Genomic DNA, 26,824 nt, shown 5'->3' on the forward strand with positions numbered 1-26,824 from the left:
CCCACTGTCTCAGTGCAGGTTCCTGCCTTTCCCCTCAGTTCCTTTGTGACCACCATCGCTGATGCCTTTTATGAAATTAAAGATAAAGAGATGAAACTTGGCACCATGGTAGCTGTTAAGTAGGGATACAGCCATGCTAAGTTTGAAACAGATCTGTTCATGCCTTGATTTTTAGGATTTTTTTAAAGTTCAAGGGATGAATGATCTGATTTAAACTTTGCATGGCTAAAGCCTTACTTAAGAGGTACCATGGTGCTAACTATCATCTCTTCATCTTTAATTTCATTTTAAAAAAACTTGTACTGCTCAAGGTTAATTCACACACAGGCTCTGAGACTTGTGCTGGCCGTCATTTTGAATATGCAACCCATGACGCCAAGGTTTGTATCTTCTATTCAGTATACTTTCCAAAATTGTCGTCCAGATAGACAAGCCTGTAGTTGTGCAATTGTATCCACAACTTTGAACAAGGTGCAGTTGAAGATGGAATTACCTATAAAATGCAATGAATGCTAATTGGCATCAGATCTTCAGATACTCAGTTGGCATACAGATAACTGAAATATTTACATGAACCACCTATAGTGATTCTTATGAAAATATTGGTCCAACATAAATTATACATATATATACAATGAGATATGGGAGAAATGTAAATTTCAAGTTTCTATATTATCAAGACTTGATCAGGATTAATTACTCTTAAGGTTAACTTCACAGTTATCTAATATAAGCAGCAATTCTACATGTATTTAAAGTACCTTGGAGATATTTTTTATGGTTTTTTAAATTATCTGTCCCAAACTGGATGAGTAATGGTACCTATTCTTTACTCACTAATGCTAGTATTCTATGAAAACTGGCTGTTTCCCATTAATCACAGTTGACAAAATTCTCTTGTAATTCATTTCATTCAAGCGTGGCTACAAAACTTTTTTTTTTTAAATGAACATTTTGCTGGAACTAGTTTTTTTTTAAAAAAAAATGATTTATTTGCATATCGACACTGGTGAAAAGACTTGGTGTGATGTGCACAATTCCTATCAGCACAACAATGACCTGGTGTACTATACTTTATGAAATGAAATTGGCATTTTAAACAAAAGTAGTTCTATACATATCAACCGCGACAATAAAAGAAAAGGTTTCTATAAAAGTATAGCAGTATCTTTCTAATATGAAAATAGCTGAAAATACATAAGATTTTTCCCCCTCGGAAGCCACCTGGTGAAAACAATTTTATTTGATCTTCATTACAAAAGGACACTCAATGTCCATTGGGAGATCTATGTATAATTTAAGTACACATGCAAATCTTTGCAGGATCACAGCCTTAACATAGGTTCTTGCAATGAAAATATAACTACTTTGTGATTTCGTAAAGTAAACCTGTAGCTTATTTTGCCTCCTATATTTTCCATGGGCTGCGCTAAACCTGTAACTTGTGCTCCATTAGTCATGCTGAATTAAGGGAAAATGTCATTGGTTTGATTTTACATTGGGCTTGGTCGTTCAATCTCTGATACATTATCATTCTGCAAGGATCCAACTTGAGCCATGAAGCTGTTGCTTTGATAGCCCCAGTCATAGAATTCAGGGGAGAAACTAGAAAACAAAATTAAAGAAATTAAATTTGTAAAATGTGTGAGATAACACAACACTTAAGATCACATGATCTTGTGAAGTTCCTCGCATGCACATAACTAGACATACTTAGGTTCAAGGAAGTGTATAGACATATTTGCAATCCTGTGGTTCTTGAATGAATTCCAGTTTCATCTGGCCAGGAATGTGCTAGGGGGCCCCAGGATTACAATACTGTGGCTTGGCTTAAATGTTATACTTGGCTGTTAATCCGGGTCATCAAGAGTTCTACACTGACAATCACCAATTATATAACTAAACCTAGGTACAATTTTAATTTACACATGAGGTATTTTGATGAGATACAGGAAGAAAGATTCCAACAGTAACACATCTGTTTATGCATTATAGCATCTACAACCTGTTTGGCTGGTCGTCTTCCCAGCTCACTGTGTAGAATGTATTACAGGAAGTAATTACTGTTCTTCTTGGAGTCTCCCAGTATTGTACAATTGAATGAAGAAGAGTGAAAAAAAAGAAACTCAGATTTTCCCTGGAGTGTACACAAAAAGGTTGAAGTCATGTTTAGACAAAAAAAAGTCCTACAACTCTCAGGGTTCCCCAGACAGCATAGATGGGGACATCACCATTACATCGGTTTGCCTCACCTGCCATGTATGCTGTGTGGTGATATGCTCCATGCCAAATCATCATCACTATCATATCTGCGAGGATTGTCAAAGAAATAAGATCTTGGATTGAATGCATGAGTTGGTACTATTCCTGGGTTTGTCTAGGGGAGAAAGAGAGGTTAGTTTGTATTGCATTCATTTGAAGTAGACGTTGTAATTTGGGATCGTCTTAAAAGGAAAATGCAAAGAACTCTCTTGTCATAGAGATGTCATCAGTTTTCTACCACCCTATCACACATATGTTGTGTTCTCATTTCCACACTAGCTAGCCTGTCAAATGGTAGTTGCTATTTCAGCACCACCATATCAATACATGCTGCTGATATTTCCTTTGCTTGGAGGGTGGAGATAGGATGAATGGTAAAGGTAAGATAAGTCTTGCAAAGTTTCCAAATCTGGCAAAAGTTTTGGTTTAGCTCTATTTTGCAATATCCTGAAAATTTCTCATTGCTCTCCTGATCTACCATTACCCTATATTTTCCCCTTTAGCTATAGGAATCTGACTGCCCTCCATATGTTCTAGACTTCAACTTCCTGTATTACTAACCTTGGATCATGCTGGCTGAGACTGGTGGAAGCTGAAGTCCACAATATCCAGAGAGCACCAGGTTGGGGAAGGTCAAATTAGAAAAGCAGATTTAGATACTCGAAACTTAGGGGGGTGGAATCTCTAATGCAAATCTTTATGAATGGAGAAATCAAACAATACATTGGTTTTCCCAGTTAATTTAGACTTTGTTTGAACTTTCCTATATAAACTTCCTATTATGCATGCACTATATTACTATTCTCTTAGAGTACTACTCCCTCTGGTGGCAAGCTGCCACAGTATCTAATGTTGCTGATTTATTAAAGATGATAAAAGGGATAGTTTTTGTTTGTTTTTGGGTTTAATTTTTTAAAACATTTTATTTTAAAGATATACACACCCACACATGAGTGTATAATATTTGCCTAATTTTCCAGCATAGGACATCATTTAATTGATTTCTTTGTGTCCCTATAACAAATAGTTCTCAAGGTGACACACAGGAAAACACAATTAATATGTTAAAATACACATACATAGAATGAAATGAAAAGCAGCACAGTTTTAAAAAACCCAAAACAAGCAGAGACTAAAATATATCAGGCAACAGCCAGTATGATCTAAAAAAATCTGTTGCACTTTAAATAACCACAATGTGCCAGCCCAGCAGAGAGATACAGATATATATTTTTTAATCCTGTGGAAATAAAAAGGTCTTTACTTGTTACTGGAAAGACAGCGTACTGGGGGAGTGGCAGTCCATGAGTACAGAGACTCCTACTGAAAAAGCCAGCATGGGAGGGCTCGCTGAACAAGGTCTATGTTGATCATCTGAGCCTCAAGAAGCAATAGATGGGAAGAGGTGATCACCCAGGTATGTATAGGACCAAGCTGTGAAGAGCTTATAGGTTAAAGCCAGCACTTTGAAATGGGCCTAGAAACAAGCCAGCAGCCAATGAATATAGTACAGGATTGGTGTAATATGATCACAATACCTGAATACAGCTGCCACCATATTTTGTACTAACTGCCGTCTTTAAAGGTAGCTCCATGTACAACACAAATTTCACATGAAAAAAGCTATATTGGTTATATACAAAAACTTTGCTACACAACTGGTACAAAACTGTTTTGGTTTAAGTAAAAGTGAGATGGTCCGTAATAGCATTTTCAAAATACTCATGATAACGATATTCCTTTTCTTTCTAACCTTTATGATTGCAATTGCATTTGAGGGCATTCCATCAACTTCTTCATAAATAATGTTTTCATTATGCAGACACCGATGGCTAATTAGATGTTACATGTAGCTGTACTGTAGCATTGATCTATCTACACTCCTGCGTAACGTTCTGTAAACTTCTGCTTTAAGTGCAATTTTGGGATGGGGCAGGCAGTTTGTGGTCCTCAAAATGATATTGGACCGTAATTCCCATTAGCCCTAGCCAATACAGCCAATGGTAAAGGATGATGGGGGTTGCAGTCCAACAGCTTCTATAGGGCCACAAGTTGCTCTAAGCTGCTTTGGGAAATTCATCCTTAAACAATGTCATAGTGAGCCATTGTAAACTGATATTAGAACAAAATGTTCAGTACTTCCCATTCATAGCAATCCCTCATCCAGACCCAGGAGTAATAGTAGCTTTTAAAGCCCAAAACCTTGTGTCTCCTTCCTTCTACTGACACTGAGTGCATCAAACAACATCTAACTAACAGCCATTAGACCCATAGTAGTGTAGTGGTAAATTCTGAAGTGCAGGCATTCATCGTGACAGTCTCCATAGCTATGCCTCCAGGGAGAGTCCAAAAATGCAGGTAGATTCATCTTTCTAGGTAGATCAATACGATGTTTGTGCATGTGCATTTTATATATGTGTGCATGGAGTAGCTCAGAACAATTTATTGTAGCTAAGAAAGTCCATTTCCTCTACTGTAAGGATTGCAACTAAACTCAGAAGGCACAGGGAAGACTAAGGGGTGTGCGTGTGGCAGATCATCCCTGGTAATCAAAAAGTCCCAGTGTTTCGAAACTGAGAGTCCTGGCTCCATTATAACACTGATTAGACATCTCTGTCCTCTAGTAATTATCAATCAGAATGGGGTCCATGGAATAACAATTATAGCTACACAAGGAAGTGGTGTCAGGATGGAGTTTATTTTTTATTTTATTTATTACATTATCCTGCCTTTTTTCCTTCAAGGAACCCAAGGCGGCGTACATAATTCTCCTCCTCTCCATTTTATCCTCACAACAGCCACCCTGTGAGGTAGATTGGACTGAGAGTCTATGATTGGCTCAAAGTCACCCAAGTGAGCTTCCACTACCAAGTGGGGACTAGAACCCAGATCTCCTGACTCCCAGTCCAACACTCTAGCCATTACATCACAATGTCTCTCAATGTTTACATCATCCACAGTTAAAATATTAATAAGTGGGTGTATGACCAATGGGGGAAAAGTATAACTTACTAGGTCTTTTGTAGGGTTTCGAACACGGAAGAAGAACACCACTAAGGAAGTGGGCAGGAGCTCCCACACAAACAAGATTATTCCAAATACTATATATCCAGCATCACCCAGTTGGCATTTCAGATCTGCCTGTTGCAAAATTAAAGTGAAATATGTTTAAAATTAACAAATGAATCCAGCATTTGCCAGCTACTACACCACCGATTCCCCCAACGCAGAACGTAAGAGGAAAACATACTAGTCATGCTGTTCTGCATGCAGAGATTCAACCCTACCCATTTTATGTGAGAATCACCTGTATTAGATAGATCACTGTGGGTATTTGAGATTGCTTAGGTATATTTAGAACTTTCTTGGACTAAAATCATTAAGCACACTATCTGTCCCACCCAACAACAAATTTCACAGAGATCTTCTGACCCACAAAATCTGCATATCAGAATGTCTTACGTAGTGTATTCTTGGAAAGTGCTGAACCAGGTAGACTCTATAGTGCAAGCTGCTTTAGAGAGAAATATAGATACACCTGACATGAATGATACACTGTGCAGATCTAGTCTAATTCTCAGTCCTTTGTTGGAAGGGTTATACGGCTGAGTCAGTGATCCTATATATACAAATTACTGGGGAACATGGATGGTAGGGTGCTGTTGCACCTGAGTCCTACTTGTGGGTTCCTGGGCGACAGCTGGTTGGCTACTGTGTGAACAGAGTTCTGAGTTATGAATAATGCTGCAATCATAATGAAAATCCCCTCACCGCCTATGCTGCTAATAGCCTAGCTTGGGGGAAGCACCTACTGTTAGAGATTCATATGATATCCTGTATTGTTTAAATCACAGCAGTAACCTGATTGAAATTTAAAATCAAAAGCCCCAGTGGGCTAAAGACCTGCTTTTGCAGATTACATTCTTTAAGACTACAAGTAGGCCTTAGAGTTCCAGGTGTCTCTGTAATTTTTTATTGGAGTTATGCTACAATGAGGCAGGTGCCCAGAATAGCTTTCCTCAAGGTAAATGAGTTATTTTTCTCCCGGGCAAAGTGATTATACTGCTTTGCTCCCCTGGTTTTAATGCACACTGGACTTCAAATGATAGAAACATGTAAACAAGTCCTTCAACTCTTCAACAAGGTTCTACTGCCTCTTTTTAATAAAAAAAATTGTTAAACTTTGTGTAAAATCTTATTTACAGTTTTGCAGAAGCTAGATTGGCAGTTACTATTTACATTCCTGCTTTGCACAACGAAGAGGTCTTGAGCTGAGCCTGTTGTGGCAAATTATTCTTAAAAGCAAATTACTTCGGTGTGTGGGGAGCAGATGTTACTTTTATGCCACAAAGGTACATGAATTAACATCTTTTTTGTTGGAAGAAAATGTTATACTTGCCTGATCTGATACATTGTACCAATCATAATCAAAAGATGTCACTTTGTTGTTTTGAGAAAATGATAAAATGACCAGGTTGTAACAAGCTCTTGATGTATAAAGTAGTATAACAGTCACTCCTATTGTTGTTAACTGACACACAGATGAACCCTAGAGGAGAAAGAAAACACGTATTAGTCTATTCATATTTGGATTTGGAAAGTGGGCACTGAAATACCATGGTTCTTGGGTTTAGGGAAAAGGTGCTAGTCCTCAAGTAACTTTCATTCCAGATGTGTGTTTTTAAACGCTGAAAGTTTCTTTTAGGCCTACACTCTGAGATGTGCTGATATTTACCTACAGAGGTAGACAACTGTGGGCAAGGGTGCAAAATGGATTGTTTACTACTTCCTTTTTCTAAGGATAGATATAGCCTTGAATAATGTGAAGCAAAGGAAACCAATAACTTTCAAAGAAATGTTTTAGAAAAGCAGATAGTTCAGAAAATGGCAGTCTGTTGTTGTTGGAGGAATGGGTTAGACTTATTGGTGTTCTGTTCACCACTTTGGATGCTTCCAGACAAGGTTTTTATCAGGTCAGCAGCCTGCCTCACTTGCAGAATTTTAAGGTGATCCAGAGAAGTACGTCTTCTACTCATAACCGCCCAGGGAGCTTTGGCTATTGGGCGGTATAAAAATGCAATAAATAAATAACCCTCCCATGTTTTCCCACCACTACTACTGTCTTTTTCTTACTTCAGGAAATCTTTTAAATAAAAAACAAAAAACAGAATAGTTGCAGGACGCCTTTTGACTGGTAGCACTAGGATCTCTCTGTCTGGAAGCCCCCTTTGTAAACAAGTTGGAATTACAGGAGTGTTCTTGCACATTACTGGTAGAGCTGGAAACTATTCAGGATCTAACTTTTTAAATTATTATTTTAGTTCATAAAATATGAGAAGGGAGTTGTATTGCTCTTTACCACATGTAACACATCACAGATTCAAAAACATATTCTTCAAAGCACTTGCAATCACAATAGAAGTGCTAGCTAGGAATACGAGTTGGGGAAAGAATAGCTTATCCTTGGCAAGAGAATACTGCAGTTTGAAGGCTTGGGAAATGTGGCATCTCCTCAACAAAGCGTGTTCTTTGATTAAAGACATCTTATTTCATGATTACACAACAAAAAGGCTTTAAGATGGACAGACCAAGAGCTTGGGTAGAAGAGGCTAACTTGTTCTGTAACTTTAAAAAAACTGCATGGAAAGGGTGAAATAGTGGAGAGAAATGCTCATAATGCTTAAACTTAGGAGAGAGTCTGATTTCATATCTATAAGAACATTAAAAACATTCATTTATTTATTTATTTATTTATTTATTACATTTTTATACCGCCCAATAGCCGAAGCTCTCTGGTTGGCCACTGGGGGGAACAGAATGTTGGACTACTCTGACCTTTGGTCTGATCCAGCAGGACTGTTCTTTTGTTCTTGTTCTTAATTACATTTAATTGTGGCAGTTTTAATTATATTAAACAGATTTAGTACACTAGACAATTTGTGGGGTTGGGTTAGGTTATATCAAAGATGTTGTATGATGGATATGACAATCACTGTTTTTCAGTTTCACTGAATGTACCAAAAGTTAAAGTTATTGTCCAATACTTGATTATAATCAATGTTTATATATTATTATTTCAGTTCAATCCTCCACAGCCATGTATATAAAGAAGTAAGTCTCACTAACCCAGTTCACACATTATCAATAACCCATGGTTAACAAACTTTATATACATGGCTTTGGAGGACTGAACTGAAATAATAATATATCAATAATAATATATCAACAAACCATGGGTTGTTGAAAATGCAGTGGGAGTAAGCATGCATGATGGTTTCTGTGCATCGGGGCACAGATTTCCTGAAGTAAGAAAACGCTTACTCACAAGGAAGTTTACATAGAATTTCAGCAATTGTTATAGATCAGCTTTTTTGTTTTCTGTTTATATTTTGGGTTGGAACTAAATTTTGTTTTTCCTTTTGTTTTACTTTAATTGTTTATTGATACATTGTAAGCCGCTCCGAGAGCCTTTTAGCTGAGGTGCGGGATAAAAATACTCTAAATAAATAAATAATAAAAATATACTGTGGCCCTAGATGTTTCCATGTAGCCTGATTCCCTGCATTACAAAACTTTCATCCTGAAGAAAACAATTTAATATTTTGCTATAAATGAGATTTTGCTGACCTAGAGGATTCTGATATTTTAAAAGGAACCAAAATGTAGAACTGTGACAGCTGTGGTGGGAGAGATGCATACAACAGGAAATACTTTAAAAAAGGAAAATTTTGCTGTTTACATCTCTGAGTCCTTTTGTATCGTAATGTTGGAGATTAAGCACTATAGCTATGGAACTCTGAGAGGGACTCAACATGATAGAAACCTCCCCTCACATTTTACCAGAGTCCTGGGGGCTGTCTATATGGCAGTGGGTTGCTGCTGCAATGAGCTAAAACCCCACACTTTCGCTGCTGTGGGGAGGCAGCAGCTAATACCAATGCCACAGCGAAAGCATGGAATTTCTGGCACCACGCCTGCCCCCTGTCCTCTGCCTGGGTGGACAGCAACCAATCAATTGTCACCATCCACCCGGCCGCGCTTCCACCATGACTCCAGAGCAAGGCTAGACAATGGATCATGTCTTGTTCTGGAGAAAAAAGTCGGGGTAAGTCCTCGACTTTTTTTCTTCAGCGTTTCAAGGGAAAGCCCCATGGTGGCTGCAAGTCTGAAGCTGCATTGTATAACTGATGCAGCGCAGATTCACAGCCACTGCAGGGCTTTGGATGTGTATAGACAGCCCCCACCCCGACATAGTTTTTTAAAAGGGCATAAAAACTGGCATTTTGCAGGATGGTATTTTGTAAAATGCAGGAATTGTGAGTTCTGAGAATTCTTAGAGATCTCTAACCCACTATCATAAAACTACAGTTCCCAGAATACACTTGAGTGAGAGAATAGCCAATGTGGTATAGAGGTTAGAGTGTTGGACGTGGGTTTGAATCACCACTCAGGCCATGAAGCTCACTAGGCAATCTTAACTCAGTCAAGCACTCACAGCTTTACCTTCCTCACAAGATTGTTGTGAGTAGGTAAACCCCATCCATGTACCCAGTCATGCATTTCTTGAAGGAAGGATGGGATATAAATGTAATATAAATAACCAGTCAATGTTAAGAGGGGAAGGGGTTGCACCTGATTGCCTACTATTCTATGATTCTGAACTGTAGAGATGTTCAGTGCGACATCAGTGCGACACTTCCACCATCTGATGTTGCTCTGAGCCAATCCAGGGGTGAAGCCTGATGGAAGGCGACTGGCAATTGGTCGCCTTCTACCAGGAAGAGGGCAGAGGTGACTCCGGTACCCGGATGGCCACCCAGAAATCCCACACCTCCTAACCATGTTGGCTACATAAAAACGGTTTAAATATGCCCACTAACAATTTGTTATTGGCATAACCATGGCTTAGTGTGTTGCCAGAAAGGGCACATTGCTTAATGGAGTAATTCTTTGTTCTAAACCACCGTAAGCTGAAATGGGTTCAACATATATCACTGATTTCACTGCAGTGCTATTTCCCCCAAAATGTTAAAAAAATAACTAAGATATTTACCTTGGATTCCAAGTAAATATTTGCTAAAGACATCTTGGAAATCTTGTAGAGACAAACGGAGAGCGAAATGGCACACAGCACAAACAGTGTGTCGTTTATTGCAACCCTGACCAATACAATGATTTTCCTTTCTGAATTATCTATTCTCACGAGCACTGCACATATGACATTCACCAACAGGAAAAGAAGGCTGACAAAGAAAGAGACCAAGTAGAGTGGCAACCTGAAGAGGGCAGGGTAGGGCAGAGGGGGAGAGATTAAAATAAATTAGGTTTTAGCAAGTATTACTGAAATGCTTAGTGTTTTTCAGAAACTAAATATTTATACAGATTACAGATGCTTAGTGTTTTTCAGAACAAAACATTTATATAGATTACAGATATGAAACTTAATGTTCACTTTTATTTATTTATTTAATATTTACTTTTATTTATTTAATGTAATGTAAATCACACGTTTCCACTAAAAATAGCACTCAAGGTGGCTAACAACAATAACAAACAGATAAAATATAACAATTTTTAAAAATCACATCAGTTCAAAACACATATCAGATATCATGATATAAGAGATAAACAGAACATACCAGTTAAAACCTAGCTCAGCATATAAAACTGCTTGAACAAGAAATATATTTTCCTGCCAGTGGAAGGACAATAAAGATGGAGCTAGGCTTGACTTCCTTGGCAGAGAGTTCCAGACCTGGGAGTGGCCACTGAGAAGACCCTCTCTCACCGTCATTTCTATGGAGAAAAATACTCTAATTCCTTTCCCAGGAAGTACAATAATTTGGAGTGCTGGCATAAAGGCCAGCCATGGGTCCATACCCCAGGAGGGGTCCACTGACCACAGCCCTCTAGACACGCTCCTCCTCTTCACTTTTGCAACCTCCTTGTTCAGCAGTCTCCCACTTTGGCCCAGACAATGGTGGAGGAGGAGGAGGAGAAGATGCTACTGCCCACTTGCTCACTCCATTATCTAGAAAGCAAGTGGTGGTAATGATGAGAAAGGGGCTGAGGAGCAATAGCAGCTGGTGACAATTGTGGGGAGAATGTAGACTCACTGAAGGAGGGGGGCGCGTTGAAGGTGTTTTGCCCCGAAACCTAGAGCCAGCACTGCCAGTTGCAAAAAAACACACATCTCTGCCCTGTAACACCTCACTGCCATTCACTCACTACTCTTCCTGGCCTCTGCCTGCTGCCCGCCCAGTCAAATGCTGTACTAGGCAGATCATGTGAGCTTAGAAACACATATGCACAGGCGATATCTGTTGGAATGAGTGGCCTTGATAGATGGCATGGCTCTCTCCTTGCTGGCTGTGAAGGACTGGGGTCAGGAGCTGGATCTCCAATTTTCCCTTCCAAGATTGGAGCAGAGCCTGAGAAGGGTGTGGTTTTTTAGCCATCCTATGATCCATGTGGTCACAGGATTGAGCTCTTAAAGATCCAGAACAAATCAAATATAGGCATTATTACAAGCAAATCAGTCTTTAAATTGTCAAATTATACTGCTTTTTCTTTTGTGAGCAGCTTTACAATGTCTTTATGGAGCAAATGAAAGTAAATATGGAATACTGTATTTTACTTCTTGTGGCCCTGTGCCAATATCAAGCAACTCTCACCTTCTCCTGATCTAGCATAGTAAATAGTTTCAGCATTCATTTATTTGCATTTTAGCAACCATCATTAAAGTTGCTGCACAACAGAGTTTGATGAAGGAGATAGTATTTGGGAATCAAATTATTTGAAATAAAAATGTTTCATTTGTTCACCACCAAGTTTAATTACCCACAGGCAAAAACTTGTATTTTTTTAAAAACATACTAAGAAAAGGGGGCATTTGTTGCTAAAAGCAGCTACACACATACACACACACTGCAGCATTTGTACTATAGAAAGGAAACTGTTAAATAGTTGCTGAGTCACCACAGCCTACACATTTGTTCCACTTTCATGAAAGACTGATTTTAAAAAAATATCACAAGTTATCTTAAGATGAGGCTTTTATTGTGTAATCCCCTGCTTCAAACACAGAATTTTACAAGGAGGCTAGAATCTTTCATTTGTAGCCCTCTGTGTTTTCCCACATGTTCTACTGCCATTTTTATCTTACCAGGAAAAATATCTGTTAAGGAGGGAAAGATGGAAGAGCTGCACAATGGCTTTGGACTGGTTAGCACCTTTGATCTGGAAGCATCCTCAATTTAAACTTGAAAGTTCAAAGGAATACTTTTTCAAATATTTTGTACAGAAAAGCAGGAGGTAACAACCTACTGTGCATGCATCCAAACAATCAGCTTGACTGCATGGAATTAAAAACACATCCCATTGCATTTTGAAATGGAGGATAATTTCTGACATATTCTTCTGAGCAAAGATTGTACGAACTGCAAGTCACTTCCATGAAGGATCCTGGGAAGTCAAGCCAACTTCTACCCGTGGCTGCCTTAAAGTTGGGAACTTTCTAACTTATATACACACAATTTATGGGTAAGATATGCAAACCTGACTGCAAGCCCATGTTTGTATCAGGTTGATGCAGTATATACACATGACAAAACAAGCACATCTGTGTTTTATTATATGCAGCAATGTAGTACTCATGTGCACATGGGAAGATAATATACTGGAGCTTGGGTCAGTTTGGAAACCCACCTTCCTCATAGTTTCTAATGTTTGAGGTTTCTCTAGTTGCATGTAATGAAGAAAATGAACTTGCCGCTTGCTCAGGGACACTTTAATCTTTACATAGTTTGTATTATCAATGGTTCAACCATGATATTGAATACAGATGCCAAAGCTGAGCTTTAAGCCTGATCTAGCTCCCGATTTCACCCTTCCATGCAAATATTTGAGAGGTCCTTGGTGGTAGCAGGCTAATTCAGGTCAACACTCTGATGACCAAAAAGGGACTTGTTGTGTGTACTTGGAGAAGCAAAGAGACTAAGTACACACAAAATTAAGAGCTATCAGATCCGCCTATGATATACATAAGCCTCTTAACCCGGAGTGTAGAGCAGGAGGCACAATAGAGACTATCTTTGCCCCCGCCTTGCCTCCCAGTCTGCAATTTAGAGACGGACATTTTCAACCTCAAAGAGGTAGCTGATGTGGCGCTCTCTGCACTGGCTGGGAAGGGGAAGAGGCAAGGAGCTCATATTTCTTGGTCCGAGGTCAGAGCACTATTTTTGCCCTTGGATCCAGGAATTCATACTATCCTATCACACACACACACACGCACGCATGCACACACACATAGGGTCTCTCACTAGGCGCCATAGGATTGCTCTCCCTATGCAGGAATATCAGGGTTATTAAAAATATAATAAATCCAGGTTGGGAACACAGATTGTGTGGGATGGGTGGATGATTTAACTCTTCCCTCTCCTGATGTGAACCGCCCAGAGAGCTTCAGCTATTGGGCAGTATAGAAATGCAATAAATAAATAAATGTGATGCTGAAAAAAAATGATGCCCCTGGAAGGAGTTACCTGCAGCTTCCCCTAGACTAAAGCAGGGGTGGGCAGTGTAGATCTCTAAATGTTTTGGACTTCAACACCCAGCATTGGCCATGCTGGCAGGGCCTTCTGGGAATGTCTGGTGATTTACCTTCTGCCCACTCCTGGACTAGAACAACTCCCTGGTACTTCCTACCTTTCTTGAGTCCTAATTATTGGATATGACTCTCACCTCCTCTTAGGATAGTCCTAGGATCTTCCCACATTATAGCAAGAAGAGCAAGACATCCTGATCCTGTGGTGAGGCAACATCAGGCTACTGATGTGGGCGTTTTGTCAAGATTTAAGTGCTGTCCTTACCTCAAGTATTCAGCTGTGTAATGTGCATATACTATGTGTTAGGAAAATAACTGCACTTATTTCAAAGCATGATAGCCTAAAGTGTGCCTCAAAAATCCTGTAGGGAAGTAATGTAATTACTATTATTATTACTTATTTGACTAGGTATATTAAAATATGGCCCAACAATTAATAGTTGTGTTTCCTTTTACTCTGGCAGAGAATGTGTTTCTTACCTGTATTTAAGTAGTTCTGGTGAGTATTTTGATTTAGCTTTGAAAATCACCTGTAATAAAATGAGAGTGCATATTATACTTGCAATGAATGGTACAAATACAGTTGGCACTCTCTTCTATTCTAAACAAATTGATTTTATTTCAGGCAAATTATTAGACTACATACATTATCGTTGGACCCAATTCTCATTCACAGCAAAACTACTGAACTGCTTCTGGGGAAAAAGGTATTTTGTTATTGCTGATTTGTAAAAAGCCAGATTTTTGGAGTCATCCCACATGTAAAGTAGCAGCAAAGCAAATCTGGGTTTGGCACTAAATGTCCAGAAAGTTGAAGAAAACTCTAGACTACTAAACAATTTGGTTTTTCAAAAGGGCAACAACTAAAGTAGTCTAATATCATACAACACCACAGAAACCAAGACAATAAAAACAGCAATCACCAATTACCCATTAGAGACCTTGAAGTTAAAAAACACACCTGTCACCTCAATGATAAAAACATTATGTCAGCTGCCCAAGCCTAGAAAGAGCATTCCACAAGTGAGGCACCACAACTTGAAAGTCCTTCTCTCCAGTTGTTGCCCACCTTCTCTACGAAGTTGTTCCACGGAGAACACAGACAGACCTCTTACAGATGGTTCACACAACATGAAAAGCCAGAATATGGGTTGAGTGTGGGTTGTCATTGAGCCATGAATGTTGTTGAATCATGGGCTGTTGTGTTGTCTGAACCCAACCATTCTAACTAAACCATGGTTTGTCAACCACAAACAATCCACAAAAAGAGCCCATGGTTTGTTGTTGGGTTGTGAACTGTGGATTGTTTGTGGGTAACAAGCCATGGCTTATTAGCATGGCTGGGTTCACACAAGGCAGCAACAACCCACAAGTCAACAATAACCCATGATTCAACTCGTGCTTTGACTTGTCATGTTGGGTGAACCAGATCATAGGAAGGCTACTTAGGCATTGCCAAAAAACAGGAACTGCATCACAAAAAAAGGATAAAAATGGATACATTTACATAAAATTGGTACATTTTAAAATTTATACATGCAAATATAGAAAAATTGCTATAATTTAATTAGAAATCCCATACATCTCACCATAGTGGGTGCTATCTGTACACTCTGGAAGCCCTGAGGTGCCTGTGTCAATTATATGATGCAGCACCTCAAAACCACTGTGAGACTATTTGGAGAAGCTCTACATTTTAAAAGTCAGGGATTTACTCCAACTTTTTAGGATGGAGCGAGGCGAACACAGCCATTTGGCTGTCTAACCTCGCTCCATCCTCGATGCGGAGGCATAGCTGGGCGGATGATGACCACTGATTAGTTACTGTCTGGCTGGGCAGAGGACGGGGTGGTCCAGCAAGTCAAATGGCCACCAGAATGCCCCACGCTGCCTTCAGCATGGGGAAAAAAGTTTGCCTTTTGCCGAGGAGCCTTTTGCATCTAATGTTTTAAAGGTAAGTGGACAAAAGCCGGGGAGGGATGTGGGGATTACCAGGCGCAACCCCAGAGGAGCGAAACCACAGGGTTTGGGAGGTATGCAGCACCAATGTGGCACTGTCAAGACAGCCCCCAAGTGACCTGGGTCTGCTGTCCAGCAGCTAACTATTGATGCACAGCTTCAAGACGCCTTCTCTCCATTCTTATGGTTCTTTATCTTTAAATCAGTCTTGGTCTGGGCAGCCAGTGAAATAGAGGACTGTCCTGTATAAAGTAGGACACATGGCTACCCTATGAGATCTTAAATGCTACGCAGGTTCATGTGGAAGGAAACAGTTCTTCATGTACCTGAATCCCAACCCATTTAGGGCTCTAAAGTTCAAGACTAACACCTTGCATTGTGCCTAGAAACACACTGGGAGCCAATGAAGCTTTTTCAACACAGGTGTGATATATAAGCAAGTCAACCGAACATGTTCAAGTTAACAATCAGAATGTTGTTTCCTGGACCAGCTGAAGTTTCCAAACAGTTTTTAAGGGCAGCCTCACACATAACACACTGCAGCAACCTAACCCAGATGTCACAAGTACATGGATACTTCTAGCAAGACTATTGCTATCTTTGAGCTACTGAAAAGTGCTTCACGCAGAGCCCATGTTTTGTATGCAGTAGGTTCCAGGTTCAATTCCCCCCATCTCCAGGTATGACAGGGAAATACTCCTGTCTGAAACCCTGGAGAGCCACTGTCAGTCAGTGTAGACCAGTGGTAGGGAATGTGTGGCTCAAGCTGTTATTATTATTATTATTATTATTATTTATTTATATAGCGCCATCAATGTACATGGTGCTGTACAGAGTAAAACAATAAAATAGCAAAACCCTGCCGCATAGGCTTACATTCTAATAAAATCATAATAAAACAATAGGAAGGGGAAGAGAATGCACCAAACAGGCACAGGGTAGAGTAAAACTAACAGTATAAAAGTCAGAGCAAAATCAAGTTTTAAAAGCTTTAGGAAAAAGAAAAGTTTTTAGCTGAGCTTTAAAAGCTGCGATTGAACTTGTAGTTCTCAAATGTTCTGGAAGAGCGTTCCAGGCGTAAGGGGCAGCAGAAGAAAATGGACGAAGCCGAGCAAGGGAAGTAGAGACCCTTGGGCAGGTGAGAAACATGGCATCAGAGGAGCAAAGAGCACGAGCGGGGCAATAGTGTGAGATGAGGGAGGAGAGATAGGAAGTAGCTAGACAGTGAAAAGCTTTGTAGGTCAACAGGGGAAGTTTATATTGGATTCTGAAGTGAATTGGAAGCCAATGAAGAGATTTCAGAAGTGGAGTAACATGGTCAGAGCGGCGAGCCAAGAAGATGATCTTAGCAGCAGAGTGATGAACAGAAACCAATGAACTGATGTGAGAAGAAGGAAGGCCAGTAAGAAGAAGGTTGCAGTAGTCCAACCGAGAAATAACCAGTGCATGAACAAGAGTCTTGGCAGAAGAGACAGACAAAAATGATCGAATCCTGGCAATATTATACAGGAAAAAACAACAGGATTTAGCTACTACCTCAATATGAGGAATAAAGGAGAGCGAGGAATCAAATATAAAGCCAAGACTACGATCTTCCTTGACTGGAGTAAGCGTAACATCATTGACAGTAAGAGAGAATGAGAGATGAGGAGAAGGTTTAGGAGGAAAAACAAGCAATTCAGTTTTTGCCATATTAAGTTTCAAACGACGATGAAGCAACCAAGCTGAGATATCTGAAAGACATGCCGAGATACGATTGTGAACATCAGGAGAAAGATCCGGAGATGAAAGATATAGTTGTGTATCATCAGCATAAAGATGATATTGGAGGCCATGAGATTGAATAAGATTACCCAAGGGCAACATGTATAAAGAAAACAACAACGGGCCAAGCACCGAGCCTTGCGGAACCCCTACTGAAAGGGGGAAGGAGGAAGATGAGCTGCCATTAGCCAACACGTTGAAAGAGCGACCCGCTAGATAGGAGGCAAACCAGTTATAGACAGAGCCACCAAGTCCAAGGTCATGAAGGGAATCTAAGAGAAGATCATGATCAACCGTGTCAAAGGCTGCAGTTAGATCAAGGAGAATAAGAACGAAATAAAGGCCTTTAGACTTGGCAATAAGAAGATCATTGGTAATCTTAGTGAGGGCTGTTTCAGTGGAATGCAAAGGACGGAATCCAGATTGAAAAGGATCCAGAGCAGAATTACTAGAAAGAAAATCAAGACAACGAGAGTAGACCACACGCTCCAGGATCTTTGAAACAAAAGGCAACAAAGATACAGGTAGAGTAGGTTTCTTGAGAATAGGAGGGACTGCAGTTCCCAATAGCCATTACCAACATAGAAAATGGTGAGAGATCTTGGGAGTTGTAGTCCAACTACATCTGGAGGGCCAAATATTCTCCATCCCTGGGGTAGACAATATTGAACTAGGTAGACCAACTCAGAATAAGGCAGTTTCCTATGTTCTACATGGGCAACCATCATAAGCACCCTGTCTAACAGTACCTCCAAGCTGTGACCTGTTCCTTAATGGGTAGTGTAGCCCTGTCCAGAAAAGGCTGAACCCTACAACCCAAAACCACTGAACCACCAACTAACAGTGTTAGATACTAACACACCCCAAAAACTCCAAGGCCCACTCATTAAGTGCCATCTGCTATCAGTACCTCCTCCATTTCCTGCCATAACGCCTAGAAGCTTACCTTGGTACAAGGCAGGGGGAGGCAAAGGTGAAAGGGGCTGCCCAGCAGAAACACAGTGTCTTTTCCCACTGAAGACTTAGGACTGCCAGTTCTGCAATCCTCAGTTGGAAATGGATGGTTTTCTAGAGACTGGGTCTGCCTCCTTTCTATGCCCATAGGTCAGGGGGAAGAAGAGACAGCTCACAGGAAGGAGGAGAGCCTTTGAGCAGGGTTTCTTGATTTTGTGAGCACGCATGCTTGCATTGTTGTGACACCCCCTACTTCCATCTTGTATGGATTGAACTTAATTTGTTTTGTATGAGAAGGTTCTGTTATACCTTGGGTAGCTGATTGCTTCATTGCTCAGCTGTCTTTATAGAAATGAAATCGTTCCTTTCGGTCTGCTTTGCTGAAAGAAATCTATTGCTTCTTGTCCATTTCTGGGACTGCTTTACACATTAGAATAGAAACAGGCACGTGTTAAATATGTTTAGCATGTATCCACTTCTACCCTCTAAGAAGTAAGTATGGGTATGAAATGCGGTTTCTGCTTGGTTTTGACTACAAGAAATCCAATTTGCATCTCCCAGAACTGAATGCGGACTTGAATTCAAGCTGTGTTTGTGTTCACGTTCTGGTCAAAATACTCATATTTCCAAGCTTGCAATGCAATTTGCACAACAAATAAAATGCATTTCAAATGTACAGAAAAATCCCCACCCACCCCCACCCCAAAATATTGCAATCTGATACGGTTATGACTTGGAATGAACTGTGAGGTGGAAATTGGAAAACCTTGAGAAACTTAAGTTTTGCTGAATCACCCATGCCTCGTAAGAAGTGAAGTAACTACAAATTAGTGTTCTTAACTGTGTGTAAATTGTAGAAATGTGTTTTGATAAGCTGAAACCGTTGTGGTTACCCTCAGTGCATGTCATAAGAACATAAGAGCCATGCTGGATCAGACCAAAGGTCCATCTAGTCCAGCACTCTGTTCACATAGTGGCCAACCAGCTGTCAATGGAAGACCCACAAGCAGGACACAAGTGCAACAAGACCTTTCCTTCCATGTTCCCCAGCAACTCGTGTATATAGGCTTACTGCCTCTGATACTGGAGATAGCACATAGCCATCAGGACTAATAGCATACAGTGTCTGTAGTGAACACATGGTGGAAAAGATGTGTAGTGGATTGAAGGTTAAAGAAGGTATACTTAATAGTATTTAGTATAAAAGAAAAGTGATATGTACTAGGTATTAAATATGTACCACTTGTATTGTTACATATGAATATTCCTAGTAAAAACACTTGTTCTAAATGGAGGTCTTTAAAGTAGGGGTGGGCAATGTGGGAACCCTCCAGATGTTCTGGTCTATCATTCCTAGCAACCCTAGCCACTGACAGGAGCATTAGGCCCCAACTCTGGAAGGCCACAAGTTGGCCTCCCCTGTTTTAAAGACTTGAATGCTAGTATATTCCCTATTTTCCTTTTAATCTAAATATATCTTGTTCTACTTCCTCCTAGCCTTTTCCCCATGTATAATATGTTCCAAACCCATTAATCATATTTGTTGCTGTTCTCTAAATCTTGTCCATTTGGTTTCCACCCTTGTAAAAAATGTGATGATCGAACTAGATTTAATAGTCCAATAAATGCCCAAGCATGTCACAGAAAGGAATGTATTTCTGCTGCTCTGTCCAGACAACAGAGGTAGGCAGATCCACATAAAAGCTCTCAGTTAATCTGTTTTGTTGCTTCAATGTTCAACTAGGGATGCAGGGAACTGAAAAAGTAACTACTTGGAAAAAGCAGATACATTTTCTCTTGCATCTATATTATGCATATATCACATAACCTGCTTTGGTGCTTATAATTGTCACATCTGCAGTGTAGACACACAATTCATTGCTATTTGTTAATTAATAGTCCATCATTCTTCTAAGTTCAGGGAAGTGCACATAGTTATCTTTTCCATATTTTATCCATACAGCTACTCTGTGAGGTGGGCCAGTTTGTGAGATAGTTGCTGGCCCAAGGAATATTCTTGGCTGAGTGGGGATTTGAGCCTGGGTCTCATCAATCTTAGTGTGTCACTCTATCATAAGAGCCATACTGGATCATACCAAGGGTCCATCTAGTCCAGCATTCCGTTCATACAATGGCCAATCAGCTGTTGACCCACAAGCAGGACACAAGGACAACAACACCCTCCCACCCATGTCAATAGACCACACTCTGGCTCTCAATCTATAGAATGGCAATAACTAAAGACCTGATTTGTGTGCTGAATGAGTTCACCTACTAGTTGAATAAAAAGCTCCTTATAAACACAGCCTAAACACACAAAGAAGGTATAGTGATACCTTTTATTGGCCCAGCTTCTTTTGATGTGAAACAGAAAACAAACTTTTGGACTTCAGAAGGTTCTTCAAGCCAAAATAGAAAGCAGAATGTGCAGTCACACAAAGTAGCTTAAATGTGCTTTGCACAAACAATCAAATTAACTAACGGCACAATTCTATACACGCTAAGACTGTAAAGATTTTCAGCTTCTTCAGGTAGATTACGTCTTCTTAACATCAAAGTCATGCTGACAATGGTATAAACAAAATGTTAGGAAGATTTACTGGAAGAATCCATGATTATTTTCTTAAATCTAGCATTCCTGTGCTTTTTTTATTTCAAGGCGTGTTTTTAAAAGACCTTATCTGTGTTCTCTTTGAGGGAAAGGACTGAAAAGTCAAAGGTGGAATGACAATTCAATCAAGACATTCACAATTTGCAAACACAGATGTAGAGAAGTTGGAGAAATCCACAATAGTTTCAAATGAGTTTAGATTTCTATGAATCCGACTTGAGAATTCTACAGTGGACCACATTTCTCAACTTGCATGGATTCTGGGGACTTCCAGACTGTTTATTTTTTAATTTGTGGGGGATGTTTGCATTAGCATAAGTGTGCATTTCCAAACAGGAATTAAAATTCTCGTACAAAAAACAATTTCTGTCAATAAGCAGAAAATGAAATGAAAGACACCTGACAATCTGTGAAACACAGATGGAACAGATTTAATAAAATCTATACATCACTACACAGATAGCAATGCAACAACATTTTGCAGTCTGGAATGATTCTGTTTAGTCACTTAAGATATTTTCTTCATTTCAGTTTTTTCCTAGGGGACGGCTTGGACACATGTGCCCATTACTGAGCTGCATTAAAGGTTTCACCACTGATGTCTACAGGCAGCTCTCACTTTTAGAATCATAGAATAGCAGAGTTGGAAGGGGACTACAAGGCCATCGAGTCCAACCCTGTACTCAATGCAGGAATCCACCCTAAAGCATCCCTGACAGATGGTTGTCCAGCTGCCTCTTGAATGCCTCTAGTGTGGGAGAACCCAAAACCTCCCTAGGTAACTGATTCCATTGTCGTACTGCTCTAACAGACAGGAAGTTTTTCCTGATGTCCAGCTGGAATCTGGCTTCCTTTAACTTGAGCCCGTTATTCCATGTCCTGCACTCTGGGAGAATCGAGAAGAAATCCTGGCCCTCCTCTGTGTGACAGCCTTTTAAGTATTTGAAGAGTGCTATCATGTCTCCCCTCAATCTTCTCTTCTCCAGGCTAAACATGCCCAGTTCTTTCAGTCTCTCATGAGACTTTGTTCATGAGGACATTTTAAAATGAATTTGCAGTGTGAACCTGAAACTCACCTATCCAATCAATGAGAAAGTTCTGTCTACTCCTTTTATCTCTGTGTCTCTTCCTTCTTCCTCCAACCGTTCCATTCCATTTCCCCCACATCCGGTTTTCATTTTCCCCAGTCACTCCATTCCATTTCTTCTTCTATCCAATTATCTGGGTATTTTTTCCCTCTCAGTTTGTCAAACATTCTAGACCATAGAATTACTATTGGGCTGTTTGGGGAGATTCCCCCCGCCCCGTTAGGGTTTTTTCTGGTTTTTCATATCCCTGCAAATCATGGGGTATGTTGATACTTCCTTTTTATGTGGGAGTGGTGTGGATTTGGTTACATTTGCATGAGCACAGGAAAACTTTAATTGGTATTAGAAGGAGTGATTCTAGAATACTACTCTGAACTTTTCTCAAGAATGCACAGGTTTCTTCCACTGTCTTCCAGTTCTGTTTCCTTTGTCCCAATGACAAAGTGGGGACATCCTCCCAATGTTCTAAAAATTACTGAACAAAACCTACACACACATATCACTGACTGCTTGAGGGTATTTTCATACACGAGGTCGAAAACTATTCCTTCAGTTGATTTATAGCAGGGGTGTTGAACCTCTTTCTGCCTGAGGTCTGAAATTCGTTTTGGAGAAGCTCTGACGGGCCACATTTCAGTGGTGGGCGGGGCTGAAGCCAAAAGGGTGGGGCCAAAATATAAAACATACGAGCGTATTGTATCTTAAAGCTCCTACTGTCAGTAACTAAGCCTTAGGAGAGGCATTACAAACTTTTAGAATGGGAAAAACCTGCAGAAAAGCCGGGAACTACCTAATGATAAGTGGTTGTGGGGAAAGGAGACAAGGCCTTCTGGGAAACCCCATAGGACCACACTGGGACCCAGGGCCAGCCAGACTTTCCTCAGGGCTGAGGTTCCCCATCACTGATTTATAGTCTGAATGCAAAACCCTCATTGTCCAGAATATCCGTTCGCATTACAAGTACCTCTTACTCTTCTGACTTCAAAAAGATATTCAAGTAGTGTAAGGGACCCTCAAAGCTAATTTAAACTTTGCATATGAAAACACTGCTTGTGTTAAGTTTGGGGCCACATTATATATTAACCAGATGTGGAACACAGCTTGAGACAGATAGCTTTGGAAATCCTAAGTGGAAAAGATAAGCTACATAGGACAAGAGAAGGCAAAGAAATCTCTGGTTCCCTAGCCAAGCATAAGGAACGAAATTAATTCCAAACTCTGAGCATTCTCTTCAAAAGAAACTGCTTTCAGGACACTGCTCCTATGTGGGTACTCTATACTGTATATCTAGGGCCCAAATCCAATGTGCTATGGTCAAGCAAGAAAACTAACCCTGCAGTGTTGTATGCATTCAGTGCTGCGTTTAAACAGAGCTCTTGGCCATGCCTGCACACAGACTGACTGCCTATAGTTCCCTGACATGCATGCATAACAACTGAGAATCAGGTTTAAACAAAATGCTAGTTTTGCTTAAAAGGTATACCTATACAGTGAATTCAGCCAATAGCTATTTTATGCGCTTCTTGCATCTTGTGATTCAGGGTGGAACTGCATATTATACAGCAAATATGGGTTTCCCCAACCCATTGTTTGATGTGTTTTATAAAGCAATGTAGGGATGACCAGGGCATTTGCGGGAGAGAATTGCTCTGCTGGGAACATGCGCCATCCTGGATAAGAGCAAAGGTCTATCTAGGCCAACCAGAGTTCACGCAGTGGCCAAACAGCTGCCTGTGGGAAGCCACAAGTAGGACATGAGTGCAACAGCACCCTCCTGCTCTTCCATCATCCATCACTTCTCCATGACAATCTCCTCCTTCCCATGGCTCCAAAAACAGAAATAAACCTAGCTGGGTGAAAAAGCCATGGAGGCAGGGAAGAATCAGAACGTGGAAAAGGGTGAGACAACCCTTTCTACGCCTGCCAATGCCTCTCCCTTATGACCACTGGGCTGCAAACATGGAAGTGCCTCAGCCTCTTGTTCTCAAGCATTTGCTTAATCATCCCATAGCACTTGTTAGTCTCTCCTGGCATAATTCTATTGGCTTTCCTTCAGGGTTTCTAATGTTATGTCAATGAATATTATGGACTTTTTCTTCATCACTTTTATAACCATATATTTTTGCTAACAATCAGTAACTTCTTCACACAGTACGGCCAGGTTTTATGCACAGTGAGGCATAACCAGTCTGCCTTTCTTCTTTTTATTTGGGTGAAAGTTGCCTCCAAGTCAGAGTTATTTCTTCTCCTCCCATTTCACACTTGCCCTTGCTTGTTCGATTTTTGACAATGTAGGTGTAATTTTCAAGAGGGCATTCAGTGACAATAATATGCTGAATTACAAGCCAAACTTGCCACTTTCCAATTATCATCTGAAGCATTGACTACCAAAGGAATTTAGTGCAATCCTAGACATGTTTACTCAAAATCAAACCCTGTTGTAAACAATGGGAATGATTCCCTGTTAAGTGTTAGGACTGCAGCATGTGTGTGACTTATTACCATGGATTTGGGAATTATTCTACAGAGTGTGCTACAGTCCTTCAGACTTCTCAAATATTTTAAAATTATCTTTCTTTATATGCAAACTCTGCCACAACTGTATGTTAACTTTTGTGTGCTTCTTCTGCAAGTCTCTTTTCACTGGCAACAGCACAATATCCTATCTGTACTTAACGAAAGACTGTCAGATGACACACCTTTTTAATTTTCAAATTAGGGACCTTCTTATAATCACTCACTATGAAATAAGTCGCTATTATATGGAGAATGAGGCCAAAGTTTCAATCCTCTGCACAATTTACTGAGGTGTAAGCTTCTCCACTTGGTTTAATGGGATATCCTTCCAAGAAAACATGTATAGTAACAGAATGCAAGGGCGCAACCCTATGTCTGTTTAGACAGAAAACACTCCCAGTATTCCCCAGCCAGCCAGAGTGACAGGCCCAAGCCACTCTGTGAGTTCCTGAATGGGACATAGCTCAAGCACCAGAGAGCCTTGAGAAATTTCCTATGGGACAATATTTAAAGAAACAATAAAATGATAACTTAGTTATACTGTAATATAACAATAAAATGGTTACTCTGCCCACCTTATTTAAAATGTTATTCATAGTGTTACTGTCTTTCCTCTTAGATTTGTATATAAAGCAAAATGTTTAGTAATGTCTCAGTACTAAATATCTGGTCCAATGATCAAATTGCTTAGTGGTATTAGTAATCATGTTGAGCTTACCTGTTGTGCATTTGAAGTATTTAAAGCGGTTTACATACTTTCTTTCCCTCTCAGCATTTCTTACAACAGCCCTGCAAAATAGGCCAGAAAGTGGGCTTTGCTGGAGAGAACAGCGGCTTGCCTAAGCTCGCCTAGCAAGTTCCTAGCTAAGATTAAAAGGAACCCGGGACTTTCTGGCTCACTGCTTTTGTTCTTAACCCTTGCACCACATCAGTGCTCAGGAAGAATTTTCCTGCACATACCTTTTCACTAACTTTCATTGGATGGCAGTAATGAAATTAAAACGTCTGCCATGCAACGTTGTATTATGCTTGGGGATAGTTTTATTTTGGTTCAGTCTGATGAAAGAAAAAAACTCTTGCATCAAAATGAATGGCCATAAAGAGTGGTGCATCTCTTTAATATATCCAAATTTATTCAAAGCCAATCTATCTCTATGGAGGTGAGACCACAGGGTTGCAACTGAAAGTCCCCTTGCTGAACAGATTTGTATAAGCTGCGAGACCTTATTTTGCTTTGTTGTTAAAATCAGCTTCAGTATCTTCCATATGTAGTTTTCAATGTATCCTCCACATCTCCAGTAAAATGATGATTCTACTGACAATTTTGATGTTGGCTGATCTCCTGCAGCTGTTTCTACTTCATTCAAAACTGAGTTCAGAAATGTTATCTTTGCATCTTTTCCAGACACACAGTGACAGCAGGAGGGTCTTGATTTTTCTGCCAAAGAAAACCCTTTAAACTTAATTCTGTCGAAATCCCATCAGCCCAAATGCAGAAATGACCATTCCTTACCTGAGTGAAGTAAAGATTCATCAGGGTCAGTGTGAAAAACTGGAGACACACTGGGAAGCAATAAAGAAGCCAGAAGGCAAAGGGCCTGAGAGAGTTTGCGGTGACAGCATCTTTGAAGTAAAATGAAAAAAGCACCGTCCTAAGAGAAGCCCAGAGCAGGCACAAGAATAAAAAGACAGTTTGATAACTAAACCTTTTGTGCCGGTGGTGAAAAACCAGCCAGAGCTGAACGTAGACGAACACGAAAAGGAGTGAATAAAAGACCGTGTAGGCAATTGTTAGACCCAGCCTCACATAAGGAAGCACAGCTGGACTCAGCGTTGATGGAAAGGTGTCATTTGTCACTGAGTCCCACTCAAGGGCCTCCATCTGAGCTCTGGATTATTCAGGCAGAGTTAAGAACTTTGCCTGTTGCTGTTGCCGCTGCCGCTGCCGCCTCCTTCGCTTTTCATCTTCTACAGCAGAGGAACCAAGAAAAAGAAAACAAGCCGCACTTCCTCTTTGGCTGCCCCAGTGACGGCTCGTAGCACATGATCACCAGCCAGAATGAT

General features: G+C 40.2%; 1 protein-coding gene across 1 annotated transcript; it reads right to left on the minus strand.

Annotated features, from left to right (window-relative positions):
• Positions 1-887: 887 nt before the first annotated feature.
• Positions 888-26,824, minus strand: GPR137B (G protein-coupled receptor 137B). Its single transcript, XM_063124346.1, has 7 exons — positions 26,274-26,824; positions 14,348-14,397; positions 10,316-10,538; positions 6,658-6,811; positions 5,275-5,399; positions 2,253-2,377; positions 888-1,605 (listed from the first exon to the last, which is right to left on the minus strand). The coding sequence occupies exons 1-7, from the start codon at positions 26,640-26,642 to the stop codon at positions 1,494-1,496; spliced, it is 1,158 nt and encodes a 385-aa protein (XP_062980416.1). The 5' UTR covers positions 26,643-26,824; the 3' UTR covers positions 888-1,493.

This window comes from Elgaria multicarinata, chromosome 4, assembly GCF_023053635.1.
Source record: "Elgaria multicarinata webbii isolate HBS135686 ecotype San Diego chromosome 4, rElgMul1.1.pri, whole genome shotgun sequence".
Classification (NCBI taxonomy): domain Eukaryota; kingdom Metazoa; phylum Chordata; class Lepidosauria; order Squamata; family Anguidae; genus Elgaria; species Elgaria multicarinata.

Excerpts from the sequence above, each read along its gene's own strand:
- GPR137B (XM_063124346.1), bottom strand. The coding sequence starts at position 26,642 with ATGGAGGCCCTTGAGTGGGACTCAGTGACAAATGACACCTTTCCATCA. Across the intron at positions 10,539-14,347 it reads CCAGAACTACTTAAATACAG|GTTGCCACTCTACTTGGTCT; the intron begins GTAAGAAACACA and ends TGCCCTCTTCAG. Across the intron at positions 6,812-10,315 it reads ATATTTACTTGGAATCCAAG|GGTTCATCTGTGTGTCAGTT; the intron begins GTAAATATCTTA and ends TTTCTCCTCTAG.